The sequence below is a fragment of the Urocitellus parryii genome, chromosome 11 (genome assembly GCF_045843805.1).
Source record: "Urocitellus parryii isolate mUroPar1 chromosome 11, mUroPar1.hap1, whole genome shotgun sequence".
Taxonomy (NCBI): Eukaryota; Metazoa; Chordata; class Mammalia; order Rodentia; family Sciuridae; genus Urocitellus; species Urocitellus parryii.
In genome coordinates, this window is record NC_135541.1 from 85,782,106 (window position 1) to 85,802,746 (window position 20,641).

The window sequence follows — 20,641 nt, forward strand, 5'->3', positions numbered from 1 at the left end:
ACTGTCAATAACCTCAATTTACTTGACCTCCTTTCTGTCTGTTGTGACTTAAAATTGGCTCAGTGTAAAACTTGTATCATCTACACCTTTCCTTATAAAATCTCAGGAGGAAATTCCAGATCATGACAATTTCTGCCACATGAAAATGTGCTCTGCAGGGACCCTGTTGTATGTCCCTGGCTAATTCCCCACTGTTCTTTCTTTGACCAGGTGCTGGAACTCAGTTCTACCCTCCTAGCATTGTCAGTGAATCTCACTTTCTAATGTGTAAGAAAAATTAAAGCTGTTACCTGGGCAACCACAATGTGTTGTATAAACTTTTATGCTATGCTTTCATAAGGTAGATTACTTATTTTTCATATAGGCTCAAATGGCTTTATCAGATCCACTTTGTTTTTTAATTTAATGCTTAAAACACTCCTTTTCCCTTTTCAGTGTTCCTAGGTAATGGTCAGTAAAAAATCTAAAAAAATAAATAATAGTAAAAAAAGACTTTGTATAAAACAATTCTCTTTTAATATGCTGGTTTGAATGAATGGTTTTATAATTTATCTCCTTTATATTTTTCCTCATATTAGCAAGGCATTAAAATCGTCAGAAAAATTCTGATAATTTATTGATTTTCTTTAGACTTTCTCCTTACCTTAGCTATTGAAGTGCCTGTAAATCTACCCAGAAACTCCCCCTAGCTCAAGAAGAATGGGACTTTTATTTATACCAGCTAATGGTCAGTTTTAGTGAAGAGATGATTGACGTCCCCAGTAAATCTTTAACCTTGCACCTGTGGCCTAGCACACAATTATTTCTAGCTGAGTGCCACGCTGGCTGTCTATGGCACTCAGTGTCTCCTTTGGATTGACAAGATTGCAGAAGTCAAACCTACTTGAAAATGCTTGGTCATTAGTGTCTTCCGATCATCTTCAATCTGCCGAAACTTGGCCTTCAGGCCTTTCATTTGGGTTTCCATTTTTAAAACATATTGGAAATCTCTCTGAGTTCTCAAGTTTAAGACTTCAATAGACTGTGACATATTCTGAACCTGTTGAACAAAAATATTGGTGAACATTATTGTCTGTTTGTAAGTATATACAATCACTACCCAACTACCCCAAACAACATTAACCTAAAGAACTGGAAGTGTCAAGCTCATAATGGTGTTTCCACATGTCAAATTTTCAGAAAGACCATCCTCCATGAAAAAAAATTCAAAGAATCCAGTAAGAGAAAATTATAACTAGGAAGTATGTAAAAGAAATGCACATTTTTGTATTAGAAATGACTGAATATAAATGAGTATTTAATATATTAGAAAATAAATTTTAAAATTGAATTGTGGTTTTTATAAGCTTTTAACAGCCCAACCTAATATATGGAAAATAAGTTGTTTCTGGCTAGATGCAGTGGCACATGATTTTAATCCCAGTGATTTGGGAGGCTGAGGCAAGAGGATCACAAGTTACAAGCCAGCCTCAGCAACTTAGGCCCTAAGCCACTTAGTAAGATCCTGTCTTAAAATAAATAAATAAATAAATAAATAAATAAATAAATAAATAGAAAGAACTGAGGATTTGGCTCAGTGGTTAAGTGCCCCTGAGTTCAATCCCCAGTACCAAAATAAATAAATAAATAAATAAATAAATAAATAAATAAAAGGTATTTCTGTATTAATTCTGACTTCTTAAATATTAGAGATGCTTAGCAATTATGGATGGTACTCAAGTTTCTAATAGACCTTAAATACAGTCATTCCAGTACAATTACTTCTGATGGATCTGAAGTACTCCCAGGGGTGAGACTGAATTGACCAGACAATTGGTAGCAGTCCTGGACACCTTCTAAATTGGTTAACATACTGCTTAAGGGACCTGGAAAATAGCAACCACATCAATTGCTTGGTGGACAAGTAGTAAATGCATGATAATCTGATGGCACCATCTCAGGTTCAAGGAGTTCCGGGTTCTAGTGAACCACAAAGCATGCAGAAGTGAGGAGGGAGAAAGGCTGCCCTAATTTTAGTAGCAGCAAAAACCTGAAAACAAAGGAAAAGCTTCAAATCGTAGGAAGCTTTAAAGTGAACTGAGAAATAGAAAATGGATGAGCTATATTATAAAGAATACAGTAGGTCTCTACACACATCTTACTCAAGAGCATCGTCTTCAGAACTACAACTTTGGCATCACCTGGGAGCTCGACCTATATGCAGAACCTTGAGGCCTATCCTAGAGCTACTGAGTTAGAATCTGCATTTTCTCAAAATTCCCAAGTGCATCTCTAAAGCTTGAGAAGCACTGCTCACTACTCATCCGAGAGGCATTTCCATGAGAAAAGCAAAGGTACAGATCTTCACATAATTTGATCCATTTATTCTAAATCGAATAGGTGTATAAAAGAAAATAGGCTATATAAGGAAAAAAAATCATAAAGAAACATATAGAAGGATTAGAAGAAAATATGTTAGGTTATTAATATTAATTATTTGGGGAAAGGAAAGACAATAAATACAAAGAACTCTGGTTACACATATATGTACATAATACAGATATAAGTCCATTGCCATAGAATTATAGGTTTTGTTTGCAAAAATGAATATATGAAATTATGGGCACAAAAAAAGAGATAGGATTTTAAGCAATTTTTACTTTGTTTCATATATTTGTATGTGGATTCATTTATTTTTTAATGAATATGCATTATTTAATCAGTAAAATGTGATTTTTTTAACAAATATGTGAATTTCAAGTGAGTGATTTTTCAGAGACATATTTTTGCCATTAGATATAGTTGCAAAGCTCAGTGCACCAGCCTGCTGTAAAAAGCCCCTGGTTGATCCATTTCCTTACAACCACTATGGTCAGGAAAAGCAGTGAACTCTGTGCCTTGCCCTGTCTGGGTTCTTCCGCTTTTCTATGTCAGACAAGTCAATTTTCCTTCTCTCTCTCTTCTGCTGTCTTGATTCATGGTCTTGCCCTATATGAATCCTGTCTCTTCAGGACATATCACAGTCTGGCTTATATTAAAACTGTGTAATGTGAGTCTGGGACCCGGCCAAGAAAGTGGCTCTTGCTCCGTGGTCCCCTGAGGTTAGAAGCTGTGTTTTACCCATATCTTTTACTTCCAAGATGTTTCACAAAACCAGAGACAGAATAAAAGTGCTAAATAGATATCTATTGAGCAAAATTAATTTGGGTTTTCCATGGTGATAATGAGTAATTAGGATCTTCATATTTTAAGGAGAGTCCCCCAGTCCCCCCGGATCCCACCACTGGTTAGGGTACAGCAGTATCTTAAACTACAAAATCACTCTTCATTCACTGTAATTCTTACATTCAGAAAGCTTCAATTTTTTTTTTCTTTTAGTGCAGCACAAAATTACTGAGACAACAGTGAAAGCATGGCAACCCCATCACGGATAAATGTAGTGCTTTTAAAGTAATTTTCTAACTTCATTTATGGTTAAGCATGAATAAAGGAAAGCCATTTGTGGTAAGGAAACCGACTACCCATTTAAATACGACGTTTGTCTGTGAAGATACCCATCATTAGTATAGCTCACATCCTCCTAAGAATTCTGTATACTTAGGCAGAGTACATGCAATTAGAAAATGATGGACAGCGAAGGTTTCCTGAATACGGTTCAAATAGCCTGTCTTTTATTTTACCTCAAGCTCACCTTATCAAGTTAATTTTCAATTTAATTTGTGTGGTGAGAAAAATGCATGGAGAGAGTTTTTATTGAAACTTGATTGTAACTTTTGGTACTGCACAATCATGTATAAGAGCTACATTTGGGACAGAGGTTAGAGATGAAACTGTCTAGTTGGACCATATTTGGTTGTCTTTGCCTTTTCCTGTGGGATGTACCCAGGATTAGTTTCCTATTGGTTATGAAGACCCACTGAGCATTAATTTTCTGATGACACAGGACACTAGATTCCCATTGGTCCACTTGTAGAAAGGAGACTGGTCTGCTGGGTTTCCTTTTCATTTGCTAGTCTCTGAAGTTGTTTTGTATTAACTATCTGTACATGTCTCTATACTTACACCTTCTATACAAAGTTTGGCAAACCCATTGAGCCTTTCACAGATAATTCTTTTGAAATCTTGATTCTTTGAATAAATAAAATATCTGAAGCTTTTCTGAACTAAAATGCAAATTAGCTAACATTTTTACTCTAATTCATAATTAGCACCAAGGCCACTTGAAAAAAAAAATACTCTGTGGATCAATATATATGGAAAGCCTTAAGTTAAGAATAACAAGTCTTTTGATTGTGGAACTTCACAGAAACTTTATTGTTAAATCATGTTTTGGAAATCTTCAAGGTGAAGTGTAATATTCAGTGATTTTATTGGTGAGGGTGTTGCCAACATCCTATTCCAAAATTCACACTTTTGGAAATACTGACATAGATAAGCAAGACATCTTCAACTTTACAGACATCTTCAACTTCACAGAGAAAATTCATCACTAACGAATATTTTTTTAAGTGAACAATTTTGGTCCTGGCATATTAAGAACTAAAATATCATGAAAGTAATATTCGGTAATATACATGATGCTTGACAGGGCATCACTTAAATAAGTATGTAGACCACCAGTAGCATTCTGGGTGCTGCTAAGAAAATGAAACCGATCAAAAAACAAACAAACAAACAAAAAAAGCAGTTTCCTGGTTGAGTTTTTAACCTCAAAAATCACCAGTTTCCTTTTTTATAAACTTAAAAAATAATTACCTCTTCTGTAAGAAGTAAATGAAGTAGATCAACTTATAGTCTAAAACATAACAATAATGGTTACTATTACTATTAACATTAATCTGTTAATCAAAATTCACTTTTGTTGACTAAATCCATCTTGTTGGTTAATGGCTGAACAGGCTCCTTAAAGGTCATGCTCTTAGCCATAAATGAAAAAGAGAGTTCAGCAAAGGACTGGCTCAGTCTGAAAAATAATATTCTTTTCAGACATCTTTGGATCATAGCAGCGAACAAGTGCTCTGTCCCTTCTGCAGGCTATTGTAGGATAGTGCACACAATTAAGTACTCCTCTTTTGACATAAAACTTACCTTATGGTAAATTCAATCAATCTAGCTTGTGGTGACTTTGATTTTGTCAATCAATTTTATTTAATTTCTGTCATTAGCTATTGATAAAGTGAAGACATGAGTATCATTAAGTTATTGATGAGTAAAGCAATGATCTTCTAGAATTTCTTTAAAACTTTCAGATGGACTACTTATTAGATGACGTGATTACATTAATTTTCATGACTGTTTTCAACCAAACTCCCACTCCTGCTCTCTTGCCTTATTCATCCTTCACTAATTTCTAATTCTGTCATATCTCTGAAATACATTTCACTTTGGACCTGTAGAGAGAATTTTTCACTTTCCAACATTCATACTGTATTTGAAAATTTTCAGTGGATTTTTTAAGAAATGTTTGAGTCTATGTGTGACTATGTACATGCAGTGCTGTAGTGAATGACAGTAATACGTAAGATGCTGAGAAACATTTTCTTAGGCACCATAACTTTCTCAGCATAGTTGATGTAGAAAGAAGATATTTCTGCCACACACTACAGTGCATGCATGTAAACCCAGTGACTCAGAAGGCTGGGGTAAGAAGATTGAGAGCCTGAGGCCAGTTTGGTAAGATCCTGTTAGGTAAGATCCTGTCTCAAAAAATAAAAAGGGCTGGATGTGTGACTACAAGGTAGAACCCATGGTTCGATCCCCAGTATTGAGAGGGGGCTTGCTTGAAAGGGGGGGAAAAAAAAAAAAAAAAAAAACAACGAATTTCTGTGTAGAAGAAAAGATTGGGATAGACTATCAGTAATTTGAGTGGAAGTTTAATTTAATAGAAAAGCAAAGTTAGATTTGAGATGAAATTGTTTTCTAACATTATTTTCTGGCTACCCAAGCAAAATAAAATATAATATTCAATTTTTTTCCATAGGAAAAAAGAAAGTCAAGATTGAAAAACGATATCCCCAAATAATCGTCATTTATTTGTCATGACTTCTAACCAGTAAGAGGCACATTCCCTAGGTATTAATTTCAACAAAAATGACATGTTCTTGTCTGGGGACAGATACTGAAGGAGCAGGGAGAATGGGATCTTGTCCATAAAGGAGGCTTGAGAGGACAGAGTCAGTAGGTGATGTTAGCTTCAAATTCAAGGGAAGGGGAAACAAACCAGGCTTTGTGTGAAAAACATGAAAAAAGTCTTCTTAAAATTTAGAACATTGGTAGAGTTTGAAATGATGTACACAGAGCTAGCTCATCATCACTGCGTGGCAGGTGGAAGAAAGTTACTGTACCTTGCCTTGAAGTAATGAAGCCTTATTTGTACACTATTAAGCTAGATGTGTTCCTTTCCCCGCCCCCCAGCTTCTCTTAATTTTATGTCAAAACAGTTCCTATTCAATGCCATAAATGTGTGCATGACCATGGAAATGATATTGCAGTGAACTGGTGAGCGTGATATCCTCTAAAACACATATTACCTAATCTATCTTAGTATCCCTGATGATATTTGAAATTCAAACATGTTGTCATCCTTGCCTCATTCTGACCACCCCAGCTGTCCTACTATATTCAGAGACCAGCACAGTGAAAGTCTGAATGGGGATAATTGAAAGAACCATTCATTGGGTTTTTTCTCTCCCTAACTAAACATAAATAACCTTTCATGAGCTGACTTTTATCTGTAAAAGAGAATAAATCAAGGGCATTCTGCATTTGATTGTTATGGATCCGGTTTAAGTAAATTATGGAGAGAATGGTATTGAATGAAATTGAAGAGCTTAATGTTCAAAGGAATGACTTAGAGAATGATGATAAATACTCAGAATTATTCATTATCTCTCCAGATAGCTTGCATATTGCATTCCATTATTTTAACTTCCTTGCAAGATTGTTAATGGAATCCCAAAGTATGAGCTCAAAGAGTCTAGTGTGATCCTGAGAGTTAAGGCTGAATTTCTGACAGTGATAAGACTTCCTGCTGCTTTTTTTAAACCCCCCTTTAAAGAGAGACTTACAGGATATCAAGACATCATGGTAGAAAGCCTGTCTTATGAATGAGAGGTTCAGAATGGTGAAAAGTTATAGAAATAGAACAGTGTAGAAGGAAGCTTGAGATAACCCTTTCAAAAAGCAGAAAAAGCTGATTTGAAACGACAAAAAAATCAGAAGGATCTTCCTCACCATTTTCCTTTTCAAAGAATGGTAGATTTTAATTAAAATATGCATAGGGGACAGAGGACACCTACCTTTTCCAGGAGCTGGCGGAGTTGCCGGCTTTTGGCATCCCGGGAACATAGATTTTGCTCTGGAGCAACCACTGTACAAATGCACCGCCCATCGGGATCCTGCGCTGAGCTGTACACTTGCCACCCTTCTTTGGGACTAATCTGAGTCTGAGAAAACCAATAGCAAACACACAAAACACAGACTACTGTTAAAGGATAAAGAGAAAGTGGGTTTGCAGCATCTTAAGCAAAACGTTTGTTTTGAAGACGTTTGTGTTTTCATCCTTTAAAGACAAGAGATTAAGCAATGTACACACACGCAATGCAGCCTCATTCAGTTATATCTTCCTTATCCATTTTAAAAGGACTGTCTTCTTCAGTTTCCATATTATTACAGATCTCCCACCATTTCCTAATGCCTTTTGTCATATTTTGACATTTTAATGAAACTTTAGAAACATCTCTAATCACTTACTCATGTATGACTTGTCTTTCTGCACTAGATCTGGTAGCTCAGCCTTCTCAATAGTAAATGGCAATTCCTAATGCATTTCTTTCTGATTATTATTAATAAATGACATTCTGAAACAAAGCCCTGTCCTCAGGAACTTCTCACACATTAAAGACCTGATTATTGATAAAGTGGGAAAGATATCACATGATGACATAGGGTAAAATAAATCAACACCATTTTGCAAAGATCTCAGAGGGTTTAGAGAGGTTTTTTCTTTCTTTTTTTTTTAAATTTCCTTTTGTTTCTTTTGCTGGGCAGAGTCTTCCAAGTTAATCTTCTAATAACTTTACGCAGTTATCATCTTGCCTCTCTAGCCTAAAGCAGTAGCATTCCCATTCTATTGCAGTGTGCCTCCTACTCATGTTTGTCATTTAACCTCCTGCCCAGTCCAACAGGACACTCCACAGTGGCCAGACTAGTCTGAGCATGAAGTTTAAGCTTCCATGACCCCTCATGTCTTTGTGTGACGTTGCTTATGTTGTTCCTCCTGTTTGGTATCTTCTCTTATGAACCATGAATTTATTCAGCCCTCGGGGTTTCCACCCATTTTGAAGAATAGTCTGTGCTATTCCTTGGGCATTTAAATGTATATTTTACAGTATTGTTATTTGCCTTTCACCTGCCTATGAGCAGGTATTAGAAATGTGAATATTTTCTATCGACTCTATATATACTCCATCAAGTACAAAAACAGCTGTCTTTACTTTTTGTCTAATTATTTATCAAGAATATCAGAAGAGCCAAATAATGTAAATATCAGGCATGGTTACGAATTACCCAACCTCAAGTATTTTGTTACCACAACAGAAACCAGACTAAGACACTAAGTATGCAGCCATCCAGAAACATTAATATCAATAATAACTATAAATTAGTTCATACTGATGATCATTTTTCTAACTAAAGATTTGCCTAACATAATTAAGCCTAATTCCAAATCAAAACTCCTGTAGTTTAAGGAATGTACTGAGGTTGTACTTTAAAAGAAACATTTAGGTTCATTCAGAGTTAAAAACAATTTTTAATTTTTAAACATCCATGGAAAGAAAAGAAAATGGAATACTGGTTGCTAAAGGATATTTACTAGTGACAGGGTTCTATATCTTTAATCTCAGCTACGGGAGGCTGAGGCAGGAGGATCACAGGTTCAAGGCTGGCCTGAGTAAAATTAGTAAGATCTTATCTCAAAATGAAATAAAAAGGGCTGGAGGTGTAGAATGCTCAGTGGTAGAGAGTTCATGTGCAACTCCCTTCGTTTAATCCTCGGTACCCCTTCCCCCCAAGGAGACCACCAATGAACCTATTTTCATTATGTCACTGGAAGAAAGTCACAATGACTGTATTTGAAATTGTGTAATCTGAAAGTGTCTGTATTAACAAATTTGAAGATTCATTTTTGTAGTTGCTCTTAATTTTCTGCTAATAGTTTCTCTCATTAAGCTGGGAATATGGCTCTATGGTAAAGCACTTGCCTAGCATGGGTGAGTCCCTGGGTTCTATTCCCAGCACTACAAAAAATAAATGAAGTCTATAAGAGGATGTGCATAGGTTCCATGCAAATATCATATTTTCAAAAAATTCCTAGCATTGTACCACATAAGTGATTATAGATGCCCTGGTGCAGGACTCATTTCTATAACTGCTGGGAGTGACTCATTTCTCAGTTACTCAGTCTTTGGGGATTCCCTTGGCTGAAGAATGCTGCATCATCCAAGGTCAGGCTGCTTTCTGGGGACAGCTCATTTCCATTCGGACCAAGAAGCAGTCAAATCAGCAAGAAATATTATTATTCCCATTTCACAGAAAATGCAATAAGTTAATTTTCCTGAGAACACACAGTCTGCAGGTGGTGGCAGTAGGATGTGAAGCCAGGTGGCACATTCCAGAGAGGTACTATACAAGAGAAATATGATGAGAACCACATGTGTCACTGAAAATTTTCCAGTAACTACGTTTTAAAAAGTCAAAAGAAACAAGTGAAACTAAATTTCAGTAACATATTTTAACTCAAGTGATCCAAAATGTCATGATTTTAACATGTAATTTTATAAAAATTGTTCATGAGATAATTCATATTCTCTTTTTTTAAAAAAAAATATTGTAATAAGTCTTTCAATTGAGTGCATATCTTACACTTATGGTACATCTCAATTTGACTTGGCCACTTCTCAGGGTTCTATAGTGATAGCGACATGTGGCCTCCTTTATGGACAGTATATCTCCAGAGTCCTGCTTTTAATTCCTATGTATACATTCATATAAACAATATGGGGGAATATGGGGGAAGCCCTAAACTAAAAACTCAAGAAACTCACAAAGATATCATAATCTTTATCCTTGATCTATTATGAAAAACCAATATTGCCTGACCTATCTTATTAGTCTCCTCTGACTTCTTTATGTTTAGTTCCTAGAAGTCTCCTATGCTGCCTTTTATTCCCAAGAGGTCAGACTCATTAACATAACCTCTTTTTTAATATCCTACTCACCATTTTTCCCCTTAGCATTTTTTGCCTGAACTTCCAGTTAGAATAGAAAGATATTCTTAGAATTAAATAGTGTTAGAATTAGATAAGATCTTAAAAAAATCATTGGATTATTCTTTTTGTGTTAGAAGTCCAGAGATTATCTCCAGATAGAAGCACATTAGCAGAGTAGTTTCAATGATACAATTAAAGGTTTGACCTGACTACCTGGGCAGAGACCCTGTGAGTTTCTCCTAGCATTAGATACAAACCTCAAATATGTCATAAAATTAAGGCTTGTCACTAGAATAAATTTAGCTTTTGGATAAAGGGCAGGGGCCATCCAATTATAATATTAAAATATTTTAAAAGCAGTGCAAACACTGACTGTTAAGCCCAGCAGCATTAATATTGACATGCACTTGCCAAGTGTTTGGCTAACTTGGTGGAGCTTATCCTTACAGGGTTGGGTGTCAGTTGCTCTCTGGAATGAGGCTAGAGGGAAAGGTGAATAACGTTTGATGTTCATTTAGCTTCCTACCTGAAGTATCAGCTTAATAAAAGTGGAGTCTTAAGACTTGTTTGTACTTCCAATTGTCTTCTTGTAAGAATCACTGAAAAGAGACATGACCTTCTCTACTCCAGTTAGTTTGAAACTGAACTATAAAAAGTTACCTTTTTGGCAAGAAAAAGGTAACTTGAAAGAGGAAAAATCTAATTTAAAAGACAAGTTCCTGACAGTCCTGTGGATTTTGATAGAGACCTCTATGTTGAGGTCAGCAATAAATAGAGGAAGCTTTATGAACATTTTGAACGCTCTGTTTTAGGTCACCCATGCTGACATTACAAAAAGAAGCAAAATAAAATCAAGACCTCAGATGGAAGGACATACTTATATGTTCTTTTGGATACGTATGAGAAAAGATCTGCTCCAATTTTAACATATGAGAGCAATTATTCAAGGGTAAATAAAACTCACGTAATAGTGAGATTGAAATTTTTGTAAATCTAACCATTTTTGGCAATTCATGCTTATTATTGCCTTAAATATCTTAATACCCCTGAGGACTAGTTGATGTTATCCTGCCCATTTTACTGCTGAAGAAACTGTAACATAGAGACAGGAAGAAATTTTCTTAAGGTCATAAAGGGAGTAGTCAGCAAAACTGGGGTTTGTGTTTTTATACAGTCTGAAATGCTAGATGAAGTCTAACCCCCATAATGGACCACCAATAATTTCAATTCACCTTAACTTATGATAACATAGACCCTTAGACCAATTTCAATACTATTGTGAAGCTCAGTACTTGGAGGGTGCATATAGTTTATTACTACCTACAGCATTACCAATCACAGTGATTACTGATGCAGCACTGTTTGAAATTTTTGTGTTAATTAGAAGAACTAAATGAACTATTTAGCAGTTTTTAATATTACAAAACTCATGAAATATTTAAGAATGTTCTAAATAGGAGAAGTAAAATGATAATTTTAACAATTGTATTTCAAGTCCATATGTTTTGCTTGTAATTTAATTACAAAGCTCTGCTTCATAAATCTAAAACAACCATGAGAGAGTTCTTCCAAAATTTCAGGGGGTTCATATCAGAGAAGAAAGTCCTGCCAGGCATTGGGGTACATGCCTGTAATCCCAGCAATTTGTGAAGCTGAGGTGGGAGGATCTCAAGTTCAAGGCCAGCCTCAACAATTTAGTGAGAACCTGTCTCAAAAAATAAGAAGGGCTAGGGATGTGGCTCAGTGTGAAGCACCCACCAGTTCAATCCTCTGCATGGGCGTGCGATCTTGAGGCCTAAGAGGTAAAAGTAAAAAGTAAATCAAGGGCTGGGGATGTGGCTCAAGTGGTAGTGCGCGCTCCCCTGGCATGTGCGGGGTGCTGGGTTTGATCCTCATGCACCACATAAAAATAAATTAAAGATGTTGTGTCCACCAGAAACTAAAAAAAAAAAAAAAAAAAAAAAATTAAAAATTTCTCTCTAAAAAAAAAAAAGTAAATCAAATATCCTGCATTTCAATAATTTTGTCCTACATTCCTTCTCATATATTAGTCTCATTTCTTTTGAACCAACTACTCTTAGAAATAAGTAATATCTTGTTTAACTCATAAGGAAACTGAAACTAAAAAATTTTGAGCATTTTTATTTGTTTATTTATTTACTTTTGTCCTGTTACTGACATATGTGAGACTTATATCAGTTTCTCCAACTCTCAGCCCAGAGCAACCAAGCTCACCCTGTGCAGATAACTTCACCAATGGCCATAATCAGGGCTTTAGTTAAGACAGATCCCTCTACAGTGGATGGAGGTGAAGCCCCCAGTGGAACACAGGGTCAAGTGAGTGCTAGAAGGGTTCTTGTCTCACCCCAAGAATGGAGTATGCAGATGCCTGAGGGTAAGAGTTTAATGGCAGATTTATTAGAAGCTAGGAAATCTCCCACAGCGTGAGAGGAGTCCCCAAGAGGGTACTGTTGATAGTTCTCTGTCTAGAAGTTTTTATACTGTTTTGATGAGGAACTGATCTTTCATTGAGAGCCCCCTTGACGGTTCTCTTTCTCTGACTCAATTAAAAGTGTACAATCTTCATTTCTTACTCCCCTAATGGGATGATTTAATATGCTTGTTAACCTGAGTTTGTTCTATACTTGTTCCTTAAGACAAAAGAATTGCTTGGGTTCAAAACAACTCTTTGAGGTTGACTAATGTTACAGTAGTTAAGGAAGCCTAGGCAACAACAGCGTATGGGGGTCCAAGCCTGAGTGAGGCCTTCCAGTCAGGCAGTTAGAAACAAACAAACAAAAACACAAGCCATAGCCTAGGGTTTTAATCTGGGGTGGTGGTCCTGCTTCACGAGACAGGGAGAGGACATTATCCAGTGTGGAAGCAAGTGACGCTCATCACCCCCAGAGCAACAGTTAGAGTCCTTATGTTAGACCAGGAAGCAAGAAAAGACCACTGACTCCAATTAAAATCAAATTAAAGCAAGCTTATTATTTCGACCGGCCGGGCTGCCTTTCCCTCTCAAAATGGCGGGAACAAGACAGCCCCGAGGCTTCTTTGTGGCCCAGTTTTATAGCCCAAAAAGTTACACAAAGGGGGGGTTACAGATAACAACACTCTGAGGAGCATAGCACAAGTTTACATTTTTGCTGGCCCCGGCATCAGAATTTATGGAGATCTTAGAGACTCAGAGAGGGTCATTGTCCGGCCAGGGAAGGCCAGAATTTATGAGGCGTCACTAAGGTTTAGGAAAGGGTTGTTATCTGGTCAGGGAAAACCAGACCTGGGTGAGTTCAGGGCACGGGCAGGCATTCCAAGTAGGTTCAGAATTTGCAGTAATTTATAGTAAAGTCGAAATTATCTTTTCATGGTTTTATGGCGAGATGCCCAATTTTAAGAAAGGTTGGGTCTATCACTTACTCTAACTGCTCAGCAAGAGGCAACTAGATATTCTGTAAAAGGTTCTATAATAACTTTCAAGGCCTACATGGAGGGGCAGGCAAAGAGATAAATTCTGAACCTTTGAACAGAAAAGAAAAGAAAAAAATCAACTGGTTGAATACTGTTAGATTTCATCTTTTATCCTGAGTTTTTGGATATTTCACAAAATTTGAACTGAAGCAAGAGGGAATAAGGGATCAAGCTATCAAAAGTGGTGTACAGGGCTGGGATTGTGGCTCAGTGGTAGAGTGCTTGCCTAGCATGTGCGAGGCACTGGGTTCTAGTCTCAGCACCACATAAAAATAAATAAATAAATAAATAGATAAATAAATAAATAAATAAATATCCATCAGTGACTAAAAAAAAAAAAAATTATTAAAAAAGTGTTGTATAAGGTAGGAGAAATAATCCAAAAGAAACCCAATTATTAAAACCTACTTGAGCAGGGTACAGTGATGTACGCCTGTAATCTCAGTGGCTTAGGAGGCTTGAGACAGGAGAATCGCGTGTTCAAAGCCAGACTTAGCAACTTCTAGGCACTAAAGAACTCAGTGAGACCCTGTCTCTAAATAAAATACAAAATAGAGCTGGGGATGTGACTCAGAGTTTGAGTACCCTGAGTTCAATCACCTATACAGAAAAAAAAAAAAAAAACTACTTGATTTAGAGAGGAGATGCCTAATTAATGAAAACCCCTTATAAGCTTTCTGTCTGAGGGAACATTTAGTCTCAGAGCAAAATGTGGCTTAGCATGCCAATTGTTGGGTATGTGGGAGACTCCCCGCTGAAGTTAAGTTTCTAACTCCCAAGAACATCACTTAATCCCTTAACCCTCCCTCTCCTCTCCAAAGGGCCCCAAATTCAAAACTTTTCTCAACCTGTCCTCTCACCTTTCCTGAGTCACCCTGCCAATCAGCACCCGCCATGTCGCTTACACAACCCTTCTTAAGCCAAAGCTTGTAAACTCAAGCTCTCTGCCCTCCTCCTCTCTTCCTCTCTGCCCCTTCTTTCTCTCCTTTCTCTGCCCTCCTCCTCTCCTCTCTCTGCCTCTCCTTTTCTTCCCCTTTGGACAGCCCCCAATAAAATCTCTTGGTTGAATCTTTATCTGGGGTGAGTCATTCACCTTTCACCTATGGCTTCAGTTGTGGAGAGAAGTGAGAAAAGGAATTAGAGAGAGGTTGAAAGATCACACTAAAGGACACTGTGTTCTGGAGAATGTGTTAATAATGATGTCACTGCACAGCAATTTTCTTGCCATTACTCATAAGAATACTTGGGACTAAAATAAATGAATATACCTCACTAAAGACCTCTGGACTTTAAGGATGAAAAAACAAACGAAAGACATTAAATTTAGGTTGTTCATCTCTGCTTATACCCAGAAATCACAGTGAACTTCCCCTATATGTGTTCGTGTTCCCACTTGCCTACCCATTATTAGGATTTCACTGTGCATAGGCAGTCACTTCCACAGGTAGAGAGCTAAGGAGTGTGATCTGGACTTCTCTCTAATTTTCCCTCTTTGGCCCTGTTTCTGCTTCAGGCATTTAATGATAAGTCTTTCCTCTCATCCTTTGAATGATTCATGTATAAAAAGGCAATTTATCACATTTTCTGTAGCTTTCAATATTTTCCTTTCTCTGAACCAACTCCCTTCCTTATTTTGCTAAGTTGCCCTATCACAATGCAGACATCTCCTAATGATTTGGAGAGGAAAAACAGTTGCGTAAAAAACATGAAAGTTGGCCAGGTGATCCAAGTTAAATTACTTGGGAAAGCTGGGGCAGCAGGATGACAAGTTCAAGGACTGCCTGGGCAATCCATCTCAAAACAAAATATTAAAAAGAGCAGGGAGTGTGGCTCAGTATTAGAGCACTTGCTTAGAATGTGTGAGACCCCCGATTCCATTCCCTTTACCAAAAACAAAACCAAACCCAGAAAAGTGAGACATTTTTTTTCACTTAGGACTAAAACAACAGTAGTTAGTTGAAGATAAGAAACTTGAAGGTTATTGACAGTCTGTTTCGGGGAAACTCTATTCATTTTACAGAACTTTAAGTTGACTAATTCAACAAAGTAGTTATTTATGAGGACAAGCCAGCTAGATGTTTGAAAGTGTAGCAAAACAAATTGCTTCTGCCCACAGGCCCCTTCCAGGTCTTTTCCTACCACAGCAGTAGGCCCGACTGTTTGAGAACAGCTGTGTCTGCCCAGGTCCTCTCTGCTTTAATTGCCCTTCTCCGGGTTCTTCCTGGTGTGGAGTCCACAGCAGGTGGGTTTTCTCAGAAGCTCAGCCTCCAGGGGAAGCTACTCTGCATCTGAGAGAAGCACCAGAGGGAGCCTGAGCCCAAGCAGGAACTTCCTCAGCTCAGACACCAGTTCAGTGGACAGTTTAGAGGGAAAACATAAAAAGCAAAGCAAAACAACCACCACCTAAATAATAAAGGAGAAAAACAGTCTCAAACAAGAAAACAAGAAGGGTAAAGGAAGGATTTTAGGATTGGGAGAAAAATAAGATGGAGTTTATCACCTAATAAGAGTTATCACCTGTAACTACCTACTGATAACAAACCATCTTGGAATTTTAAAACCTATTTCAGCTTTTGAGACAACCAAATGTACACGTCCATTTCAAAGGCATCTGTCATAAACAAGTTTAAGTGCCATGCAATGATTCAGACTCTATTCTTCTTTTTCAGGTCATTTGAAACAACCATTTTGGGGTGGTGGGGTGGGGGATGAGGGGTGGTGAATTCACTATCATCCTGCCTCAGCATTTTGAGTAGCTGGGAATACAGACAGGTATGTGGCCCTATGCTGAGTTTTGAAACTATCATTTTAAAGAAAGACTGTGTGAATATTTATATCACACTTTTTCTTTCTTTTTTCTTTTTCTTCTTCTTCTTTTTTTTTTTTTTTTTGCCATCAATAGTCAATATAAATTTTAAGACCTATGCATGGTGAATACAAAATTGCAGACTCATCTCTTTCACAGGGTTTGAAGTTATATGGTGGGGCAGGAAACTTGAGAAGAGCTGGCTCAGTCCTTTGTAACTACACCTGCAGAGGCAAGAAACTATTCATCCTTTTAAGGGAAGACTCTTGCCAGCCCCCTGCATGGAAAGAGTAGTAAGGTGCCTGGCGGAACTACTTGAGAGGCAGCAGGAATAACTCCCTGTCCAGAAAACCTCCTTCACTACTCTGCCACAAAGCCCTTTTCTTCTTTATAAATACAAAAACCTTGGGGATGTGTGGGACATGGTTGATTTTGTATTTTTTCCCTGACTCTGTGAGATCAAGGAGATGAGGAAGTTCCTATTTTAAAGGATGGGAGTGTTAGTGTGTAGGAGAGAGTGAAATCTGGGGACACAGAAAACAATTCAGCCAGCAGGAAGTACCTAGTTAGTCAGTAGAGGCCAGGAGGGGTAAGGGACAGCAAAGGAGGTGGTGGGAGAGGGAACTACGCTGGGCAGGGTTGTAGTCTTACTTATTTATGTGTTTATTTATTTGGTACTGGGGAACAGCACAAAATCCAGACATGCTTTTTTTACTGAGCTATATCCCCAGTCCTTTTCATTTATTTTGAGCTAGGGTTTCATTAAATTCTGGATAAATTTCTGAGGAGGGTTTCAAATTTGCAATCCTCTTGCTTCAGCCTCCTGAGTTTCTGGGATTATGGTTGAGGGTCAAGGCATCCAGCTCAGGACTATAGACTTGTGACCTAATTCTACACTTGTTTCCGCCATTAACCAGCAGGGTGAAATCTGATTGGTTACTTTACACCTTTTGAGTCAGTTTCCCCACTTGCAGAATGATGAGGTTGGGTTAGATTAATTATGTTTCCAATTAAACTTCTGAGAGCTTTAAGGTTTCAAGGGATTGATTGTGTGGGAAGGAAGCAGATGGTTAGAGACCCAGTAAATTCTTCCTCCCACCATCTATTATTTGACCCATGACCTGTTTTACATATTAGACTTTCACTTCAAGTTCCTTTGAGAAAATATTTATTCTGCACATATTATCTAAGATTTGTAAAACAAAACAAAACAACAACAACAAAAAACTCTCTTGCTAAAGATAATGTGAAAATAAGCAGCCCAGATAGTTTCTGAGATCCTTTTCCCCTTTTCCAGCATCATTTTTTTAAATATTTATTTTTTAGTTGTAGTTGGATACAATACCTTTATTTTATTTATTTATTCTTATGTGGTGCTGAGGTTTGAACCCAGGGCTTCTCATGTGCTAGGCAAGCTCTCTACCACTGAGCCCGAGCCCTAGCCCCCCAGCATCAATGTTTTATGCTCTTAATCTAATTTGTTCATGTTTTACCATGGAAATTCTAAGGTATAATTGGGAACATATTATTCTTCTGTAAAGTATACCAAAGAGGGGGAAAAAAGGATAAAAAGCTTTTGCAATCTGGTTTCACCATCACAAAGAATGCATTTTACTGAGTTACTATAACTAACCACAGTGAGAACTCTCCTGAATATTTTTTATTATTGTTGTTTATTTGTTTGTTTGCAAAAGAAGGGAACCCAAAGTAAGAATTGATGTGTTATAATATACATACACTAATTGTAGTGCTTTATGTTTTTCGACCAATGAATTTTCAACCAGAAACTAAAGAAAACTAATTTACTTTAAACTCACAAGGTAAAAGATGTTCTTAAAAAAAAGGTCATGTATAATTTTGGAAATTTGATTCTCTTTATTCTACAGCAATAGAAAATAAACAACTTACCATTTATAAACAAAGATATGCATCTCAGAACTAAGGTGTCAAGTTTGTAATACGACTCAGTCATTGGTTTCTTAGTTTAAAATCATATTTCTGAAAGAGTTAATTCAACAATTATGCTGTTGGAAGCAATCAGGTACTTGGAAAAACTGGGATCAGTAAATATTAAATGATCTAAATTTCTTTGTGTTACTAATACATGTTGAGAGCATATCATACATTATTTGTAAATGTAAATCTCTTTTACATTCCTGCTTCCAGATCATGTTGTGCAGGTATGGAATTGATTCTCAATAATGGAGTCATGCAGGTACCAAGGGAAATAGAAATGTAAAAAGAAGTCAAAGTGTGCCTCACATTTACTCTTCTGATGCTTTCAGCACTGGGAGAAGCTGGAAAACTATGTAACTAATTAATCTGACTATACTCAGTTAATTACACATTAATTGATAGATAATTATTAGTAGTAACTGCAAACAATTTTTAAAAATGTCTGACTTTTTATGGTTCACTGGAGTAATCCCCATAAAGGCAAAAAAGACTCAAATCCTAATTGTTTCTGTACCTTTTATTTGACAGTAGAGAAATTTTTGTCCAGAATATTCCTTTATTTCTATTTTTAAATGATTATCTGAAAAAACAATAGTTTTTATTCTTCTTTAAAATATCTCACAGTGCTGCTAACCAACCTTACTTCAAACTATCAGAATGGATTTATTGAAATATGGACAGGATTAAAAAGCCATTAATTTTAGATGAATGTACACTATACTAGATAGACTTGTGATATGAAAAGTCTTTATAAAATATTAATCAAAACATGAAGATGTTTTTATCAGTAAGTTTTCTATTCATGTTTCTTGGTTCTCTAAAGTTCTTTTGGCAGGCTTTAAATTGAGGTTTTTCTTCTTTTGCTTTTTTTTTATTATTCATTTATGCTTAAAAACTGTTGGTTTCTCTAGCTGAACTCATTACAAACACTCATAGGCATTGCATTCCAAGGAAAAGCCTGCTGTAGTAAATCTAAATTAGGTAGAAAATACTCTAACATCTCATTCTGTAGGAAAAATTATACAGATTTCACAAGTATTTGAAGAATCAAAATAATAAGGAACAAAACATAATTCTTTAAGAATCCTTCCAAATCTCAAATTAATATAGTTAAACCAAAGCTTTTAATTCTTAAGTATTTAATGTGTCAGTATTTTCTTTTAGTTTCTCAGGGTTTTTTTCCCCCCCTGGGTGTAATTTTAAAGTGCTCATAAATAAATACCCAAGACTAAAGTTACAATTATAAATAATATATCTTTGAAGTCGACCTACGAATAGAGAGCAAAATCTCAACCTTTACCATTCACAAAATTAATGCACTTACTTCGAAAGATGGCCAAACACCCCCGAGTGACTTACTAAGGTATCTGGTGTCGACAGCCTCGTGGTGTTCAGTCCTACCAAGGACGGGAGGGTTTGGGACATCCAGTTTGAGATCATTGCCATGGTACTAAGCACAGCGCCCAGCTTCAGCAGTGGAGGGCTCATTGCTGTGGAGCTAATGAGTTTTCATAGTGACTGCTAAGATCCCAGCCTGGCTCTGTTGGGAGGTGTGACTGCTGCAGCCACATCTACAGCATGAATAGAGATGACTTCCCCAGCCCTTTTCACCCAGGAAAGCTCCTTCCCCACCCTCGTGGGAAATGCCCTGCCCTGCTTTTCCTCCCTTATTGGACAATTTGCTGGATCATCAAACAAAATATTCTTGATAGAGCTTCCTAATCATTAGAGCAGAGGTGGGAGGTCAGGGGAAACGTGAGCTGTTCCATCTCCACTGTACTCAGTCACCATCAACAGAGTCCATTTCCTCTGGGGTTTGTTTGAATATAATCAGCTGCTCTTTATCTTTTATAGAAAAAGACACGTCTAAATGGAGGTCTGCCAAAGTACACATTTCAGACACCAAACTTAATATCTACAGATTTCTCTGGATCAGGGGCAACCGGCTTTCAGGAGGAGCATAAAAACAAAGTCTGCAAATAATTTCCAAGATGATCAGATAGTGCAAGTAGGAAATCATTTTTTCAAACAGTAACCTAAAATTAGCATCGTTGCTTTAAAAGTACAGTTGAAGATTGATAGCTGTTGCCTGTGGCAAACATTCCTTTTAGGCACCTTACACCTGAACAGACAGAAAAGGCAGCCTTGGAGAACAACT

General features: G+C 36.9%; 1 protein-coding gene across 2 annotated transcripts in view; it reads right to left on the reverse strand.

Moving 5' to 3' along the window:
• The window catches only part of Olfm3 (olfactomedin 3), a 44,761-nt gene extending 24,790 nt beyond the window's left edge, over positions 1-19,971 (reverse strand). Inside the window, exons 1-4 of one of the 2 annotated variants that reach the window (XM_026409169.2) lie at positions 19,862-19,971; positions 16,843-16,890; positions 7,278-7,413; positions 884-1,039 (exon numbers count right to left, since the gene is read on the reverse strand). In XM_026409169.2, coding sequence (XP_026264954.1) covers positions 884-1,039; positions 7,278-7,413; positions 16,843-16,890; positions 19,862-19,971 — 450 coding nt within the window. Of the gene's footprint in view, positions 1-883; positions 1,040-7,277; positions 7,425-16,842; positions 16,891-19,842 lie in introns of both variants that reach the window. The other variant, XM_026409168.2, reaches the window with a different exon arrangement.
• Between the last annotated feature and the right edge of the window lie 670 nt (positions 19,972-20,641).